We start from the raw sequence: 20,744 nt of genomic DNA on the forward strand, positions 1-20,744 counted from the left end.
CTTTGACTTTTGCTACTCTTTTTGCGATATTCCTGTAGCAAAACTGACTTGAGCACTTGAAAGCAGAAGTGAGAGAGCAGAACGGGGATGGGGGGGTGAAGGTGTTTTATTGGTCGATGCCTGACCAATGAACAACGCCATCCAGTGCGACTTGGCACGCGGAAAGAAACAATTGCATATGTATGAGACAATATTTTCATTAAAATATCATTAGTTTTAACAGGTTTTTAATATTACAGTGAAAGAGTAATAAAGTTTTGGACCACCAAAACAGCGCAATCTGCTCTATGTAGTGACGTCATTGCGTACAAAAACGTCCTATTTCATTGGCTGACTCCAACCAATAAACGACTTTACTACTCTTTTACTGTAATATAAAACTCAGTTAAAACAATGATATTTTAATTTTAATGAAAACAGGGATTTTAAAAAATTCAGTTCAAATCCCCGGATGTGTTCTTGATCCGCCCCTTTTATCGAGGATGCGAGAGGTGACTTGTGCAGACAGCCAGGTATCCCAGAATGCATCTCGCACTAACCAGCAAGCGTCAATAGTAAAGGAGAAACCCCGCATAATTTAAACATATTACTGTTATTATGTCATGATATGTAGTTTTAAGAGTTTTTCAGGCGAGAATGTGCTGGTTTAAAGCTCAAATTTGTGGTTTATTTATAAAGATTGCGCCTTTCTGACAATTTGATCTGACGTTGTCGGAGTTGTGAGATCCAGGCGATCACCGGACGCTCAGCGCTCATGTGCCCAGCCGAGAGCAGCCTTACTTCGGCTAGTCCTTCTGACGTTTGCCGCTGGCTCCGTTTTGGCTGAGGGCAACGTGACGTTTCATAACTTTGGCTATTTAACTTTTGTATCCTACTAAAGCGCTGATTTTGTACGTTTGACTGAATTGTTTGCTTTATTTCTTATTGTATATTCTTACCTTTTATAATGGCTATTATTGATCATTAAAACTGACATAAAACAAATCGAGACATGGTTTTGTTTTATGTTATAGCCTATTTCATTTTATTACAGTGAAGTTAATCAGAGTATGCACAAATAGTATTACATTTAATATTTTTGAAATATATACGAAAAGAGGCAGGGTTGTTTAATATTTCGTTTTAAATATGCAGACATTGCAGATAATTAATCACTCGTTGCCTGAGACTATTAATATGTTTTGTTTGTTTTTTAAATAAAACGAAAAGAGGCAGAGTGGTGTTTTATAACAAATTTCGTTTTATTATTGGCTAAAACATACAAAGAGATAACCGGAGAAGCCAGAGCGAACTGAGTGACGTTATCAAGAACTGCTGTTCCATTTGCAGAATCACTGGACTTGTGTTCTCCCGTCCACGGGAGTTCGTTCTCCTGAGTCGAACTTGCCAAGTCCTAACTACCAAGGACGCGAGTCTGAAGTTTGCGAACTTTGAGAAACGGCCACCTCCGTGAAGTTGGCACCCCATAAAGCGAAATAATCCCCAAAAATATGTCATTCGTTTGTGCTGCGTTTGTGCTGATTTGTGCCGCAAAAACGAACGTTTGTGCTAGTTTGGTGTTTGAGATATTAAGCATTATTTTTTCATATATTTCTTGCTACTGTAGTTGTGCAGAGCACAACAACACACTTCTCTTGTCCACGGCGCTGGCGCGATCCCTTCCATTGTTTTCTGATATTTTGGGTTTTTCCAATGAAACACAAATTATGTTATTTATAAAAAATAAAAAATCTTCTTGTAATAGTGAGTGAAACATGTTGCATCATGGAGGTTTTTTTATTAGGCCTTTTAATAATAAAATAAATACAAATAAATAAAAATTTCCTCAATGATATATAGCCAAAATGAGTATTTTAGGGGCCGCCCACACATTCGAAACAAATTTAAATAAAGCATAAACTAAATTAAGTTTTACCCTTAAAAATACAAAAAACTCTTAACTAATTTTTCATTTTCAAATGTTATACACGCGTTCCTCTGAGTTTCTTGATTGCACAATAATTAATAAAAGAATTCCCTTCTCTGACGTGCCAAACAAATTTTAAATTAACCTGTAAATTACCCTGCACACATGATTTTTTTTTAGTCTCAGTGCATACATCTTTTCCGTATGCAGACCTTCCTATGCATTGTTTAACGTTTTTGAAGGGCGCAGAAAGACGTTAAACATGTATTTGAGAATTTACCATGCAATTGTATAGTATTTTATTATTATTATTTATTAAAATATCTGTCCCAGTACTATAGCACAGCATAGAACACGCCTGGTTCCAGAAGTAGTCAGGTAACATGTAGGCCTAAGTGGTTGTGACAATATCTGGCACAAATTTAGTCCATTTAAGAAGGGGTCTTCGTACTTTTCAACGGCACAAACCGGGACAAACGAACAGCACCATTTTGGAACGATTTAAGATGACGGGGAGGAGATTTTTTTTTATTTTTTTTATTAGGCCTATAATAATATATAAAAAAAAAAAAAAAAAAAAAAAAAAAAAAGGTAATCAATTACAGGGATTCTTTTAACGGCACAAACCGGCACAAATCGAGCACAAACGAACAATACCGTGTTGGAGCAATATGGATGGCATGGGGTGTGGAGAGTTAGGCTACATAACTGTTCATAAAACATTTTTTCGTTATATTTAAGAAGAGGTCTTAGATACAGTATTTGTTTTAACGGCACAAACCAGCACAAACGAACGACACCAGTTTCGTGCGATTTAGACAAAGTGGGGTGGAGAAGAGTCACAGTCCCGAATTAAATTTGTTATATCTGTGGAAGGAAAACAGTAAATGCTTGTTTTAACGGCACAAACCAGCACAAATCGAGCACAAACGAACGACACCAGTTTCGTGCGATTTAGACAAAGTGGGGTGGAGAATGACGTCACAGCTCCCGAATTAAATTTGTTATATCTGTGGAAGGAAAACAGTTCAGACATCCCAACCTGCAAAAAGTCATTTCAGGGAGCCGAATCCCCCCCCCCCCCCCCCCAAAAAAAAAAAAAAGGAGGAAGGAGCTATAAGCTATAGGCATATGCAATTACTCGTTAATTATTTTTTAAATATGTAGATTACTTTTACTATTTATATAAGCTGCTTATACTATTTATGTAAACTGCTTTTATTTATTTTCCATTGCAACTTTAAACAGGTCTAAGGAGTTTGTTGTTTTCATGTAGCCTTGGCAACTAGCCTGAATAATATGCACATGAAATGAAACTTGTCAACTCATCTCACTGATAATTGATTGGTTGATTTGCCGAAAAAGGCCATTCGGGATGCTCTCTGTCTTACATGCGCTTCGCACACACACGCAAGGTCTCTCTCTCACTCCCTCTCCCTCTCTGCCGTGCGCGCGCTGGTTTGAAACACAGTCTCTATGCGCGCTCTTGCTCGCTCGCTCTAGATTCCGGGAGATTTTAACTAATTTGCGGGCATCAGGGAGCCGCTATCAATATGCGGGAGACTCCCGGAACTTCCGGGAGACTTGGGATGTCTGACAGTTACAGTGTTTGTTTTAACGGCACAAACCAGCACAAATCGAGCACAAACGAACGACACCAGTTTCGTGCGATTTAGACAAAGTGGGGTGGAGAATGACGTCACAGCTCCCGAATTAAATTTGTTATATCTGTGGAAGGAAAACAGATACAGTGCTTGTTTTAACGGCACAAACCAGCACAAATCGAGCACAAACGAATGGTACCGGTTTGAAGCGATTTGAACGACATGGGGTGGAGAATGACGTCACAGCTCCCGAATTAAATTTGTTATATCTGTGGAAGGAAAACAGTTACAGTGTTTGTTTTAACGGCACAAACCAGCACAAATCGAGCACAAACGAATGGTACCGGTTTGAAGCGATTTGAACGACATGGGGTGGAGAATGACGTCACAGCTCCCGAATTAAATTTGTTATATCTGTGGAAGGAAAACAGTGTTTGTTTTAACGGCACAAACCAGCACAAATCGAGCACAAACGAATGGTACCGGTTTGAAGCGATTTGAACGACATGGGGTGGAGAATGACGTCACAGCTCCCGAATTAAATTTGTTATATCTGTGGAAGGAAAACAGTTACAGTGTTTGTTTTAACGGCACAAACCAGCACAAATCGAGCACAAACGAATGGTACCGGTTTGAAGCGATTTGAACGACATGGGGTGGAGAATGACGTCACAGCTCCCGAATTAAATTTGTTATATCTGTGGAAGGAAAACAGTTACAGTGTTTGTTTTAACGGCACAAACCAGCACAAATCGAGCACAAACGAATGGTACCGGTTTGAAGCGATTTGAACGGCATGGGGTGGAGAATGACGTCACACGACCAACAAAAATAATGCTTAATATCTCAAACACCAAACCAGCACAAACGTTCGTTTTTGCAGCACAAATCAGCACAAACGCAGCACAAACGAATGACAGATTTTTGGGGATTATTTCGCTTTATGGGGTGCCAACTTCACGGAGGTGAAACGGCCTGAGATTTTCGGTGACACTGGGCGGAGCTTACATGAATATTCACGAGTTTCCTGTTTTGAGTTAAAGCGCCACTGAAAGTGTTAGTGCACGCTCTTCGGCTTACATTAAAGGTAATTAGCCTATGTTTTAGCATTAAACGGAGTCAAGCTTATATTCTAACTGTTATTGACGCACAATATTTTATATATAAGCTATTTTGTGTTATGTCTGTCATGTGTTAGCTATGTTTGATATGAACAAAGCCAATGATTCGCCAGAGGTGTCATTAGGATAAAAATATATACCAACTGAGCAAGCAATTAAAGAAATGACAGAACAATCACAGTAGTATGTATATGTCTGATTATCCACATAACCAGGGCCGGCGATTGCTATAGGCGAACTAGGCGGTTGCCTAGGGGCGACAAATATGTTGGGGGCGCGGGCGCCCTCTAGGGTCGCCGTTACGTTACGTTAGGCAAGTGCGCAGTTGATGAAGAAAATGAAGCGGTCTAATAAACCCTCCGGTGCACAGGGACGAAAACGGAGAAAGAAAGAAGATAAAAGGAAAACCCAGTATAGAGGTAAATCTTCTCATCTCAGCCATTAAGATGTTAAATGAAATAAATGTGCTTAGTATTGTGCATCATCACCTTGAACTAGTGGTTAAAAGGATCGTTGTTGATCCGTGATCCGTTCGGATCAAGCCCCACGGTTCGGGACGCATGTGATTCACGGATCATTTGCAAGTTTCACCGCAATAGAGTGAACAGGTTATAATTTGAACGTGTTTTGTCTTGCTATTTCACACATTAAATAGATATAAAACCATTCCAGCGCTAGAAGAGGAAAAAGAGGATTTAATTCGGTATCGCACGCAGGTCTGTTATCGGTACAGGCTCGCGCGCACAGAGAGCGTGAAAGAGAGAGAGGCGCGTTCCAGATAGCTCTTAAACTCTAAATTAATTTCTCTTTCGCGTCCTCAATGCACTTGGATGGTCACATACACGATTTATGTCAGTCAAAATAATAAAGTATTCTCGAAAACACAATCGGTTATGTCTTAATTAAACGAGGTGAGAATTCGGAATCGGATGTGTATCTATCGGATGTGCGCGTGCATGGAGTCTTACTCTTAAAGTGACAGCAACCTAAAAATACCTGCTGTTGTCTGTCATGTAAATCAAACAACAAAACACAGCTTTAACAAAAGCTTAATCTATATTACATTACATTTACACAGTGAACAGTTTCATTTTATATTTAATTATTACATTTCTGTACACGAAAATTAATACTACAGTTAGAACTCATATTTTATTTGTAACTTTATGTTGTATTTATCTATGCTTGTAATTGGTGTACAGTATTTGTCCTTTTTACAGTCTGTTCACTTGCCTTTAATAATGTTTTAGTTAGGCTTGTAGTTTCTGCTGTGGTATCAGAGTAGTTAAAGTGGGCTAAGTAATAAATGCAAAGTTAAGTTACCCCCCAACCCCTAATTATTTTTATTTTATTTTTTTTGCTGATCCGAAAAATGATCCGAACCGTGAGTTTTGTGATCCGTTGAACCACTACCTTGAACATTTCATTGCTGTCACTAAGCTATCACTAGCTAGCTAGTTACTTTGCTAGTTTGCTACGTATTACTAGCAAACGTAACTTCACTGATAACCTACATGGATGTAAATGTCAAAAGACCAGTATTTCGGATAACGTATGCATGCTAGTTATGAAAAGTACAGTTGCTCTATACTCTACATTCATTATAACTAGCAGGCTCATACACATACAGTAACCATTATGCTGATAGTGGTGTTACTTCGGTAAAGTTGGTTTTATATTCACACATTCAGACGTCTGATAAATTCAGACTTTCCAATAAATGTGCAATAAATTAATGTTTGCGAATTTTAAGCAGCGATATGATATTGACAACCAACGATTGTCAACTTACAACATTTTTCACAGTCGATCAAAATAGGCAAGTATTGTTTTAATGGCATATTTACTTGTGAATGAGAGGGGGCTAGGGCAATCTCGCCTAGGGCAACCAAAGGGCTAGAGCCGGCCCTGCACATAACAATAATATTCCTCACACTTTTGCCAATTGTCTTCTCCATATAGCCTAAATATTTTTAAAGGTGCCCTAGAATCAAAAATTGAATTTACCTCGGCATAGTTGAATAACAAGAGTTCATTACATGGAAAAGACATACAGTGAGTCTCAAACTCCATTGTTTCCTCCTTCTTATGTAAATCTCATTTGTTTAAAAGACCTCAAAAGAACAGGCGAATCTCAACATAACACCGACTGTTACGTAACAGTCGAGATCATTAATATGTATGACCCCAATATTTGCATAATGCCAGCCCATGTTCAAGGCATTAGACAAGGAAAGGCAGTATTAACGTCTGGATCTGTGCACAGACAAGGTAAGCAAGCAAGAACAACAGCGAAAAATGGCAGATGGAGCGATAATAACTGACATGATCCATGATATCATGATATTTTTAGTGATATTTGTAAACTGTCTTTCTAAATGTTTCATTAGCATGTTGCTAATGTACTGTTAAATGTGGTTAAAGTTACCATCGTTTCTTACTGTATTCACGGAGACAAGAGCTGTCGCTATTTTCATTTTTAAACACTTGCAGTCTGTATAATTCATAAACACAACTTCATTCTTTATAAATCTCTCCAACAGTGTAGAATTAGACGTTAGCCACAGAGCACTATCAAACTCAGACAGAATCAAACGTTAACATCAAAATAAATATTTTACTCACATAATTCGAAGCATGCATGACGAACATCTTGTAAAGATCCATTTGTGGGTTATATTAGCTGTGTGAACTAGAGCTCGTGGGGCAGGAGGGAGCGCGCCATTTAAAGGGGCGGCGCGCTGCAAAAATCAGTGTGTTGTTAATGATGCCCCAAAATAGGCAGTTAAAAAAATTAATAAAAAAAAATCTATGGGGTATTTTGAGCTGAAACTTCACAGACACATTCAGGGGACACCTTAGACTTATATTACATCTTGTGAAAAAGCAATCTAGGGCACCTTTAAAAAAAAACCTGCATTAGTAACTTTTAGTTTTGTAGCTGATCAATTTAACCACTTGTAATTCAATTTTAACATTTTAATTGTTGTGGAAAGCGCATTAAAATAAAACCTTGTGAAAGTGCTGCAGGGAAGCTAATATCACTGTCTCATCATGTTTCTATTCATATAGAGAGCATTGTGTTTGAAAAACTCTATAACGTTTCCCCACACTTGTTTGTAGTTCTTTCTTCATGTAAGTGCAGATAGTCTTGGCAGAAATGCATATTATGCTCCTTATTGTCTTCTGTAAACAACATTGAAGGGGTTATTTTCCTCATTTAGATTATATAGATATATATTAGCCTATATAGACCCATACTAATACAAATTACTCAACTTAAAAGTTAACTGTTAGCAGCTTTTAATAAAAAAACGACACAAACAATCTTTGACAATACTACTGACCTCAGACCAAAACACAGCAAGTTAAGTAAGTTAAGCCTTATACCAGCAATGAATCGCAAAGGAGAGTATGGAGGAAACTGATCATGTATGTTCATGTAACGACTCACAACTCCTTTATTATTTTGGATTGGCAACCACGTAAACACATCGTAATGCATAGCCTAAGCTACATTTAAAAGCATCAAAATAGACCCGCTGTTAAATGTTAAACACAATATAACTAACGTTGCACAAACGTGCCGCCTTGCCGTCAAGTGTTTCATTAGTAGGTACCGATAGTGTAGGAAACCCGTGACGTTTTCTACTACGTAATTACGCGCATGCGTGAAACGGATCGTGCAGGTGGAACGGATCGTGTACCTACAGTGTCCCATTTCTTAGGGGAATATTTTCAGCCCTACCCCTTGACACTCTGTTTCAAGGGGGAAGGTAGGCGTAGGGGGAAGGGGAAGGGGAAGGTAGGCGTAGGGGGAAGGGAAAGGGGTATAAAATAGAATTGGGATTGGGCCTAAATGATGACAGAATTGTAATTTTTTGGGGTGAACTATCCCTTTAATGAAATTTAGTAGCATTAAAAAAAAACATACATTCTTTGTTCCTTTGTTTTCTTTCAGCAGAGGGCGACATACACACTACAGCAACAACATGCTTCTTTATTAATACACTGTCTTATAATATTCAAATTGGTTTGCTCATACTTTTGTGTTATTGGCGATGAGCTTCTGGTTTTGTGTTTGGCCAGACTGTTTTATCTCTCACCAGAGAGATAAATATTTTATATTTCTCTCTCTCTCTCTCTCTCTCTCGTCACAGATAGAAAGTGAAAGTAAGTTAGAGTTTACCTGTCGCCATTTTAAGCAGGTAAAATACTAATACGATACGGAAAAAACAGAGCATCAAAGTGTTTAATAGAAACGTTAATCAAAGTTATGTTGTTTAAGCTGTTAACCTCATGATGTTAAAGCTGGAGGATTTGAGAATCTGTATCTTGTAAAAGTTTGATCAAGGTGAGTGTTCATGTGTGGTGACTTTTTCATAGTCATATTTGGAGGACATTTTAAGTGATTGTTTGTTTGATATAATATATTTCATAAAGAGTTTTTTTTGTGTTTGATGTCTGTGATTCTTCAGAAGTTTTAACAGCATATGACTGAGCTTGAGTTTACAGAGTCACAGGATGCTTTTTCTCCCACACTCAAGATATGTTCACCTAATTTATGAAGGTTGTTTAATAAATTTAATCATGTAATTTTGTGTCTGAATGTTTTGTTGATTCAGAGTCAGTGGAGGAGATCAAACTCATCAGATTCTCCTGCAGCTTCATCATGACTGATTCACAAGGATCCAGAGATGGAGATTTTTCTCCAGGATACAGGTACTTTCATCAAACACTGTTAAATATTGTGTTACATCACAGAAAAAGATGTGATGTTGTGATTCCTCCCCACACAGATCACAGAAACAGGAAAAGTGTAACCTATTTTGTCAGTTTTTGTTTGTTTGTTTTAAAGGCACAATATGTAGGATTTTTGGATTGAAATATCCAAAAACCACTAAAATAATGTTATATTTTGTTGACTTGTGTATTTAGATTATCCCAAATGTTTCCAATAATGTTTAAATCCAGAGAAATCAGCAATTTTGACCAGTGTAATGGCCCGTGCCAATGCGTTGCCTGTCAATGACGTCATATCCGCTTTACCCTCAATTTTCCGTATTACTTCTGTAGTTTTACTTTCGTAGAAACAATGGAAACACCAAAGATGCTTTAATATATTATGTGTATTATTAGACGGGTGATCAACTGTTTGGATACCTTTATAAACAGAAAACTAATCGTTGTTATATAGCTCAACACTGTTAGTCTTATTGTTTGAATCTCGTTTTCTTGATTTATTGTGAGTAACATGTTTGTACCTCATAATCCCATGCTTATTTGTAGTAACAGTAATACAGCATTGTCTACATCATACAATATATTTTAAAATGAATTACATGCCATTTAGCAACACAAGTCATCTAGCTTTAATTAATATGATATTCTAATATCAGTCTATCAGTTTACTGCAATGTGCAACAAGTGTCTCCATCACTGAGCGAACGCACAGAGTAACGTTATAACATAACTTTCAACACACTCACATGTATTTTTATTATGATTGTTCTGACCAAGTAAAAAAAGCTGCATTGCCCCACAATTTCAAAATGACCTGTATGAGTAGTAATTCAGCACTGCTGGCTGTTTCATTAGAATGAAATGATGTGAATTTAAGTGATCAAACATAACTGTAACAGAGTTCATGTCCCAAGCTCTCAGCCTGTCCTGCTTTATACCACTATGACTTTAATAAAACTTTAATACATTTGCTCACCCATGGAACATGATTTCCCATCTGATTGCTTTCCATCAGCTGTGGAGTTAAAGATGACAGCTCCCATGATTCCATGCTCATTCACTACGTCATCAAGATACGCCTTTGTTTTGAATAAGCGACCTCTAGTTGTGAAACTTACATAGAGTGCCTTTAATACTCTAACATCTCTTGTGATAAAGTTTCCTCAGCATGCTTTTGGATGAAAGATTAATGTGTTTATATTAATATGGTTGCTATCATAAAGAATGAACACAGTAATGTAAAGGATTAAACTGAATGTGTTCTCTGTTACAGTTCAGTCCAGCAGAAGAGCTCAAACCCAGAGTCCAGCTGTGTGTCTGTGAAGAGTGACAGATCTATGGATGACCCACCAACGTTAAAGAGTGGAGACAAACGGCCTGATCTCAGGTACTATAGAATAACATTTCTATAAAATATGTGATAAAGATTGATATTCTGGGTACGGTAATATTAATCTAACTGCACCAGTGACCTCAATTTGTGAACATAAAATCATGGGAATTGAGTTAACCAAAACATTTTTTGAATAAATAAATAAAAAATGAGTTCTGTCTGCACAAGACGTTCATTTATAATAAAGTGCTGGACTTAAAATTAACAAAAAATAGTCTATTTTCCTTATTTTATTTATTTATTATTTATTTTGGCTGGTATTTGTATGTGAGGCTCCCTTGTCATTCTGCACCAGACTCTACATCTGTGCCAGATCTTAAGACCTTTTTTATATTATTATTTTATTTACTTAAAATGAATTTACATTTACAATTCACATATTACAGTGTGTTTACACCGCAATTCTCTCCTTGCCATTTTCACCCTCTTGCAAACTGGATTCTCCGACTTGTCATAGAGTCCTCCAGCCCAGTAGAGGAGGTGCCATGTAGATGAGCTCATAAATCTGCATTTTGAGTGGCGAGTGGCGTCAACTCGTCTTTCAGCGAGTGGTGTTATTTTAACACGTGGCTGCGTGTGACGTTAACTTAACACCTGACGCATTATGAAAACGGTGTTGTAATATTTATACAGCGGTCAAACGCACGCAAATTTTGATCAATTTGGCTTTCCATATGAGAGGAGGGAAGTGATCGGGACTTATATCTGAATCATTCGCTAATCTCTGACCTGATTGGTGAATTATTAGTGTTTTGTTTTACACTGTGTGAGCGACACCAATAAATTTGACTGATATAGCATCTTGGATTGTTGTAAAGTAAATAAGTGAACACATTAATGCATCGTGATCTGAGTACAGGGAAATACGCAAGTGAATCACAGTCATTTAGAAAGAAGATTGCATTTATGTATAAATTGAGATCGTGATCTTTTTTTCAATTAACCTTGCAGCCCTAATGTGAATACAAACAAAACTTTACTGACTACTCTAAGACACACTAAAATTATTGTAATGCTTTGCTCACGCAGGAACACATGACGAAGAAGATTAAGATCAAATAAGTCTTTACTTAGGAAATCCAACAGGTACAGGCATGCATCACAACACAACACATACAAGACTGGACAATGAACATAGGGAAGATAAGAACTTAAATACAGAGATGATTAACTAAAATGACATACAGCTGTGAATGATCCTGGTAATGTCCATGGTGATATATTGTGGTGGGAAAATGGAACAAAGGAGCACATGTGACAGATGGAAACCAAAACAAACGGAATGTGACTGAGACAATTATAGTCTTTGGGTCTTTATTGACAGATTACTAATTTTACAGCAAAGAACAAAAAAGAAACATGACTCAAACCCAGTCACATAATCAAAAGTTATACCCACAATTTCATCGATTTTAACAAGGGAACATTACATGCACAGATGTCAGGGTTCTGTCACTTTGGTCTGGTTTATTCTTATGGTGGCAGAGCTCTGACGTGTCGTCTTGTCTTTGTGTGGGTGTTACAGATTCATCTTCTTGTCTACAAGATACACTTTGTGTACGAGTGCCTGGTCTATGTGTTTATTGGCCAGGCGTTCTTATGTTGTTATGTTCTGTCTGGAGGTGAGAGAGAACCTCATGTCTGGCAAGTAGGCATGGTAAGATTCACGGTTTCACATTGGTGTATCGGAATAAAAGCAGCATTAACAATGCGATGCATTGATTTAAAAAAAGTGTGCATCGAATACAAGTTGGCATTTGTATTGCGATGCATCATTTGTAACATATTTTGGATGACTGTGTGAGATGCGGTGACGGTCTCGCGAGACTACGGGTGATCCATCATGGCGGCGTACTAAATGGAGCAAAAACAAAAACAAAACAGACCGATCATCTATAACTAAACTACTATTACCAATCTTATCGTTTCAATACCAGAACCGGATAAACCCACCGTGGAAACTTTGGAAAAGTTTATAGACGACTACTTCTGCAGACTGACCAACATGCCGCAACCACAAAAGAAACAACCACGCCGGGAATACTCAGCAGAGTCAGTTATAATCTGTTATCAAAGAAAAGAAATAAATATATATACATATGTATATCGCCAGTAAAAGCAATATAAGACATTAAATAAACACCTGCAGGCTACTTTCAAAAACATGTTTGTGTACTCATTTGAAACAAAGCGCTCTTTTTGTTCTATGTTATGTCCGTCTGATATTGAACGTGTAATGTACGTAGGCTCTTATTGTCTATATTATACAGCAGGGTACAGATACTTATATATGAAATACTGAATAAAGCTAACTATCTTAATATTAAATGTCACATTTAAAATTTGTAAGCTGGAATGTAAGAGGCATCAACTCACCAGCAAAAAATTTTAAACCATCTTAAAAAACTCAAGGCAGATATATGCTTATTACAAGAAACCCACCTTTCGGAATCAGAACATAAAAAATTAACAAACACACAGTTAACACAAATATACTCTGCATCCTACAACTCAAAGAAAAGAGGCGTAGCTATATTAATCAATAAAAATATAACGGTTATTAATCACTCAGCTATATGTGTCACAGACACACCAGGCTCTGCACCCAGCCAATCACGTCGCACTCCCTCACCAGAGTACTGATCACACACACCTGACACTCATCACCAGTCCAATCAACAACACCATAAAAGACACTCACAGTCACTCAGTCTTTGTCTGGTCTTGTTAATGCATACTAACCTGAATGCTTATCTTATGGACTCCTTACCTGTCATCAGTGTGTTCTCCAGTCCTCTGTGAGTGTGTCTGTGCAGTCTCTGTTCCAAGTCTCCTGGTCTTTGTTGAATCTGGTGTGAAGATCAAGTTCAGTAATCCTGTCTTGATATATCCTCTGGTTGGTAACCTCCTCTCTTCCACGTCTCTCTGCCTTCATCAAACCTGGTGTGAAGATCAAGTCAAGTATCACTGTCTTGATATATACTCTGTCTGGAAACTTCATCTAAATACTCACCTGTTCACTGCTCTGGTTGTCTCAATAAACATCGTAATCTTTACCTGTGTCTCCGACCTCCTGTGTAACGTAACAATATGTGACCCAGAAGGACGATATGTTATCATCAACATATCCTTTAATAATAAAATGCTGACCGTCGCTAATATATATGGACTAAACACCGATGACCCCCAATTTTTTCATAACTTCTCCTCAATAGCCAACCTTTCTCAATCAGGTATCATAATCGGAGGAGATTTTAATACAGTTATCGATCCAACTCAAGACACATCAAATACACCATCGCATTTTAAACCATGGCAATCCACAGAAATCATAAAACAATACATGGCTGACCTAGGTCTTGGCGATAGCTGGAGACTTACAAACCCAACCTCACGAGAATACACGTATTTTTCAGCAGTTCACAAGTCATACTCGCGTATTGATTATTTTTCAACATGTAACTCCCTCGTACCAGATATTTTAAATACAACAATTAATCCTATTATTATATCTGACCATGCTCCAATCATTATAACTATCAATAATACGGTGGTTACAAAAAATCATTTAGATGGAGGATGAATATATCTCTACTCAAAGATAAAGAGTTTAATGAATACTTTGAAAAAGAATGGGCAATTTTCATGGAAACAAATAATATACCAGGCACCTCTGCAGTAACTCTCTGGGAGACAGCTAAAGTTGTATTAAGAGGAAAGATTAAATCATATTCTGCATATAAACACAAAAAGGAACAAAAAATAGAAAAAGACCTAGAAAATAAAATACATATGTTACACAATAGTTACTCTCATAATCCTAATGGACAGATTTGAAAGGAGATTAATAAAACAAAAGTTGATTATGAAAATATAAATAAACGGATAGAATTTCAAAAACAATGTCTAAGATATACACACTTTGAACATAATAATAAATCAGGTAAATACTTAGCCAACTTACTTAAATGTAATAGAGAAAAAACAACAATTATGAACACAGAAGGGAAGGCACTTCACACCTTACAAGACATCAACAACACCTTTCGAACATTCTATAAACATTTGTACAGTACTAATAAAAACCCAAAAATCAAAGATACTAATTTATTCCTTAACAACATAACTCTACCCAGTTTAACCTCAACACAAAGAGAAGCATTAGATAAATCTCTATCAGAAATTGAATATAAGCAGGCTCTTGAATCATTATTAAACAATAAAGCTCCAGGTTTAGATGGATACCCACCAGAATTTTATAAACACTTTTGGTCAACTATATCACCGCTTTTCATGCAAAAGACAGCAGAAATTAAAAAAACTTTGTCTATTCCGGCTCTTATGAATACAGCACTAATTACAGTACTGCTCAAACCAAATAAAGACCCGACTCAATGTTCTAGTTATCGCCCGTTATCTCTTATCAATACAGATTTAAAAATAATAAGTAAAGCTTTGGCCAATCGTATGGAATCAGTAATTTCATTCCTTATCCACCCCGACCAAACCGATTTCATTAAAGGACGGCAATCATCAAACAATACTTGACGATTATTCAATATAATGCATCTATGTAAACAAAATAGGAAAAAAACAATAATTGTATCATTGGACACAGAAAAAGCTTTTGATAAAGTCAACTGGTACTTCCTTCAAACAACACTTAAAAAATTTGGGTTCGGAGAATCCTTTATACACTGGATTAAAACATTATATAATATACCTTTAGCATCTGTCATAACAAACGGTATAATATCACCACCATTCCAGCTTCAGCGCGGGACTCGACAAGGTCTCCATTACTTTTCGCTTTATTTATAGAACCTCTGGCCACTGCAATAAGACAGAATGACAATATCTCCGGAGTTTTATCAAACAACACGAATCATAAAATCTCCTTATATGCGGATGACAAATTATTTTTTCTTCAAAATCCCAAAACATACTACCTAAAGTCAGAGATGGGCATAAATACATGGAAATGTATTTAAAATACAAATACAAAATACTGTGTGGAAAAATGTATTTAAATACAAATACAAAATACTGTGTGGGAAAATGTATTTAAATACAAATACAGTATTTTGTATTTTGAAATTGAAGATTCAGTGCAGGTATCCCTATTAGGCTGAAATCTATCTGGGCCTATTCTGAATGCCAAAAAGCATTTAGATGTGTGCAGCTACTTAAAAACTTTCGTTTTAATTTTATATACCTCTTGCCTTCCCCTGCCCAGTAGGAAATAAAAAACTACAAAAAACCCCCCAAAAAACTAATTTTTAACTTTTATTATGTTTTATCACCATCATTAAAAGCCAATGTGTCAATGTGTAATTTGTTAAGCTAATTATAAATAGTCACAGTGAATTAAGAAACTACATAGGCCTACTGACTTTTAATTCCTTACCTCATTTCTGCACTCTCTGTCATTCTCTCTCTGTCATTCTCTCTCTCTCTCTTTCTTAAGTGCTTGCTTCCTTGCTGGCAATTACAAATAAACTTATGTAGTGCAAAATAGCAGCCATTTATATACTTACTTCTGACAAGGTTACAATGTAGTCTATTACTTATGGTGAACACTATTAAATAAAACTGTAAAACTGTTGGAACCTTTTCTGCTATATAGCAAAGAATAGGGATGGGTGATATGACAATATATGGCATGGTTTCACAATTATCAATATCAGTTTTGATACCACAGCAAAAACTGAATTTCAAACTCTTTTGGTGCTTTTTTTTTACGCAAGCAGTATAGTAACTTTTATATTTATTTAATGTAAAGTTTATTTGTTTCTATATACATAATTAGAAAATATAAAGTTTATCTAAAATAAAAAAAATTTTAATTAGAAATCATTTGGCACTTTTTTTGGTGAACAATAAAACTAAAAGTGTAGTGCATCTTTCATCATTGTCATCACAAATGCACACAATTACTACACTAAACTGATGGAGACAATGATTAACCTAATTATTTCGTCTCTACATAAACAAACATTTGCATAGATGGGTAAACACAATCACAATTTGGAAATGTGTCCAGTTACATTTTCATAAAGCACCATGTTTGTAAAATTTAAAATGATTACATTTACAAAATGAGCCTGCATAGCAGAAATAATGAATAAAGTAATGGTCGGTGTTTAATACAATCGTTAATTGAAATAAAATAATTAATGAATTAAAAAACATATATAACACAGTATTGTTCAATTTAGTGTTATACATATGTTATCATATTAATATGTTTTGTTCTAATGTCTCAAGTCACAATTTCAAGTTTACTGGGTTTAACTTGATTATTTGGGTAGGGTTTAAGAAGTGTACTAAAAAACTTTTTCACGTGTCGTCAAAATGACCTACAACCTAATCAGTTTACATGTGAAGAAATCCATTTATTCACAAACTTCTCACGAGACGAGTGTTTGACATAGTATAAGAGGTATTTGACAAATTATTCGGCAAACTACTTCCTCTCATTGCTGCTTTTTGGTGGTTTGGAGAACAATTACTCAGAGTCGCCCTCTGTCGTTTTTCACAGAATTATACAATGGAGAGCACGTCAAGCATAAAAGCCTAACTGTGTGTTCACACCGCCGGCGGCGAGAGCGTCAAAGTGACGCTAGTCATTCATTTTCAATGAGAGCCGGCGGCGAGCTCCGGCGAGAGCGGCGCGGCGCGTCTTGGACGGTGAGAGCGTCGAGGAGAGTTGAAATCAGGTTAACTTTATAGTAATTAGCTATGACGCTGTTCGGAGGCAACCAATTGGAATGTAGAGGTCCTCGCTTGAGAGGCTTCCGATTGGTTGACGCAACTTGTCATTTACTTTGACCCTCCCGTCGGCGGCGGTTTGAACAAACAGTACAGCGTTGTTGGCAGGGCGGCCAAGGCGATTGTTGACGCTCTCGCCGGCGGCGGTGTGAACGCACGGTAATAGGTTTACTGAGGAGCGCGCGCAGTAAGCAGGTAACAGGTTCATGGCGTAGAGCCATGCGAATTGCGAAAGTATAAACAAGGCTTCAGCTGCACAAAGCTAAAGAGAAAGCGGAAAGTCCTATCTAAACATTGTAATGTTTATGTGTACGAAGCCATGCTTGCTGATATTGTGGTCTATAACTCCTCCCCGAACTCACGTGAACGAGCAGCGATTTGCCTGTGATTTCGGGCATTTGTCTGCGATTTCTCAAAACCTGTCGGCGAGCCAAAATCGGGGCTAAAATCGTGCAGTCTGAACTCGGCTTAACATGCAGTAACGTTAAAGGGATAGTTCACCCAAAAATGAAATTTTGATGTTTATCTGCTTACCCCCAGCGCATCCAAGATGTAGGTGACTTTTTTCTTCAGTAAAACACAAATGAGGATTTTTAACTCCAACCGCTGCTGTCTGTCAGCCAAATAATGGGAGTAGATGGGGACTTCAGCTAAAAGAGTAAAAAAAGCTTGCTTAGACAAATCCAAATTAAACCCTGCGGCTCGTGACGACACATTGATGTCCTAAGACACGAAACGATCGGTTTGTGATGTCTGATCGCGCTCTGACAGCGGCAGTGATGTCTGAAACTCATTAAAGTATATGCGCGAGACATCACTTCCGTTGTCAGAGCGCGATCAGACATCACTAACCGATGCTGAACGGAGTTGGACATAGTCGTGTATTAGAGGTAAAAAATGATATAAATACTGTTCGGTTTCTCACACAAACCGATCGTTTCGTGTCTTAGGACATCAATGTGTCGTCACGAGCCGCAGGGTTTAATTTGGATTTGTCTAAGCAAGCTTTATTTACTCTTTTAGCTGAAGTCCCCATCTACTCCCATTATTTGGCTGACAGACAGCAGCGGTTGGAGTTAAAAATCCTCATTTGTGTTTTACTGAAGAAAAAAAGTCACCTACATCTTGGATGCGCTGGGGGTAAGCAGATAAACATCAAAATTTCATTTTTGGGTGAACTATCCCTTTAATGCTTCAAACACATTTGACAAGCTACTTTAATCAACAAGTAGCACATCCTCACCTTATTCCAGAAAAGTTGCCGACCCAAGGCTGGGTTGTACAGCTGCGGCTAACGTGCATGAATGTTGGGATGGGGGGGGGGGGGGGCGTGTCTGGTCTGAACCTGGTCTGAACTAGTTGATGCATGAAAACAACACCCTGATAAAGAGGTTGACTGTCTCAAAGTAGAAAATACAAAAATACTCATCTTAAATGTATTTAAATACAAATTACATTTGATTTTTTCCAAAGGCTTTAAAATACAAAATACAAAATAGTATTTTGTATTTCAAATACGTATTTTAAATACATGTATCTGAAATACTGCCCATCCCTGCCTAAAGTCCATTATTTATTCACCATGACTCCTGTACAACCAAACAAAAAATGGTTTACATAATTAAATCAAATAATAAGTAAATTTTACTGGAAAAACAAGAATCCGAAAATAAGCTTACAAAAACTTCAAAAAAATAAAGCTCAAGGTGGTCTAGCAGCACCAAATTTTCAACAGTATTATTTAGCTTCGCAATTACAATATATTTGTAAATGGATCAAAAACGATACTACCCAAAACCCATGGCTAGAGTTAGAACAAGCAGAATGTAAGGAATTACTCATCTCAGATCTTCCATCACTCACAAGTAAAATCAAACAACAAAATCTCTTCAAGAATTTGATGATTAAAACAACTCTCACTGCTTGGTGGAAAATTAATACATTGATAAATCACAAGCTCGTACCACACATCAACTCACCTATATGGAATAATCCGGATTTTACAATTAATCATATGCCATTTTACAATACCAAATGGAAAGAGAAAGGCATCACATATATACATCACTTGTTCTCTGGTAACACCTTTATCACTTTTTCAGAATTAATGCAGAAATTTAATTTAGGGAAAGAACACTATTATTACTATCTACAAATCAGGAACTCTATTAAAACCACAATCAGAATTACAGATATTGCACAACCTTCCCCAATTATTAAACATATCAATACAATCAGTAACTCAGTAAAGATGCTTCTTTGCTATCTTCTATAGATACCAATACAGCAGCACCAGTCAAACAATGGGAAAAAGACATTAATATCAACACAGATGAGGAATTCTGGAAAACAGTTTGTAAAAATAGCTTCTTTAGTTTAGCTATCTTTAGTACTAACACAAATATTCAATTAATACAGTATAAGATTGTACATAGAACACACATTACACAACAGAAGATGTTCAAAATAGGCCTAGAAACCTCGGACAGATGTACTAACTGCATCCTAAACATACAAGACTCTTACTTTCATGCACTTTGGTTATGCCCTCCCGTTTATCAGTTCTGGACAGATATCACTAACAAATTAACAGAATTTTTCAAAACCAAAATCCCAAAACTCCCTTCATTATGCCTCCTAGGTGACACTTCCCAAACTAACCCATCTTTAAAATATCCAATACCTTTACTCATGTCTCTAGCTATCACCAAGAAAACAATATTACTTAATTAGAAAAAGAAATGCCAAATATCAATCACACAATGGCTACATCTATTAAAGGAACATATTATTCAAGAAAAACACGCATCAGAAACACAAAACCAGTTATTCAGATTTAATACAGTTTTTAGCCCACTGCTTCTATCCTTAAATATTGATTAAATCCGGCTGGTGAGCTGATGCCCCAATCCTCAGGGTATATACAATAGATGCATTTACAATTAGATGAATAGAAAATGAGAAATCACGCTTCAACAAAAGAGGAATAAAGTTTTATTTATTATATATTATTACAATTATAGATGAATATAGTGTATATATATATATATATATATATATATATATATATATATATATATATATATATATATATATATATGTGTGCGTGTATGAGTATATACATGTATGTGTGTGGGGGTTTATGTACATATACTATGTGTATATATTAAGTGACTGCGATCTTATATTATGAATATATGATACCT

General features: G+C 36.6%; 1 protein-coding gene across 2 annotated transcripts in view; it reads left to right on the forward strand.

Moving 5' to 3' along the window:
- Nucleotides 1-8,808: 8,808 nt before the first annotated feature.
- Nucleotides 8,809-20,744, forward strand: part of LOC125249758 (NLR family CARD domain-containing protein 3-like) — a 32,352-nt gene continuing 20,416 nt past the window's right edge. Inside the window, exons 1-3 of one of the 2 annotated variants that reach the window (XM_048162138.1) lie at nucleotides 8,809-8,985; nucleotides 9,257-9,353; nucleotides 10,648-10,761. In XM_048162138.1, coding sequence (XP_048018095.1) covers nucleotides 9,304-9,353; nucleotides 10,648-10,761 — 164 coding nt within the window. In that variant the 5' untranslated portion in view covers nucleotides 8,809-8,985; nucleotides 9,257-9,303. The remainder of the gene's footprint in view (nucleotides 8,986-9,256; nucleotides 9,354-10,647; nucleotides 10,762-20,744) is intronic. The other variant, XM_048162139.1, reaches the window with a different exon arrangement.

The sequence above is a fragment of the Megalobrama amblycephala genome, linkage group LG16, assembly GCF_018812025.1.
Source record: "Megalobrama amblycephala isolate DHTTF-2021 linkage group LG16, ASM1881202v1, whole genome shotgun sequence".
Classification (NCBI taxonomy): domain Eukaryota; kingdom Metazoa; phylum Chordata; class Actinopteri; order Cypriniformes; family Xenocyprididae; genus Megalobrama; species Megalobrama amblycephala.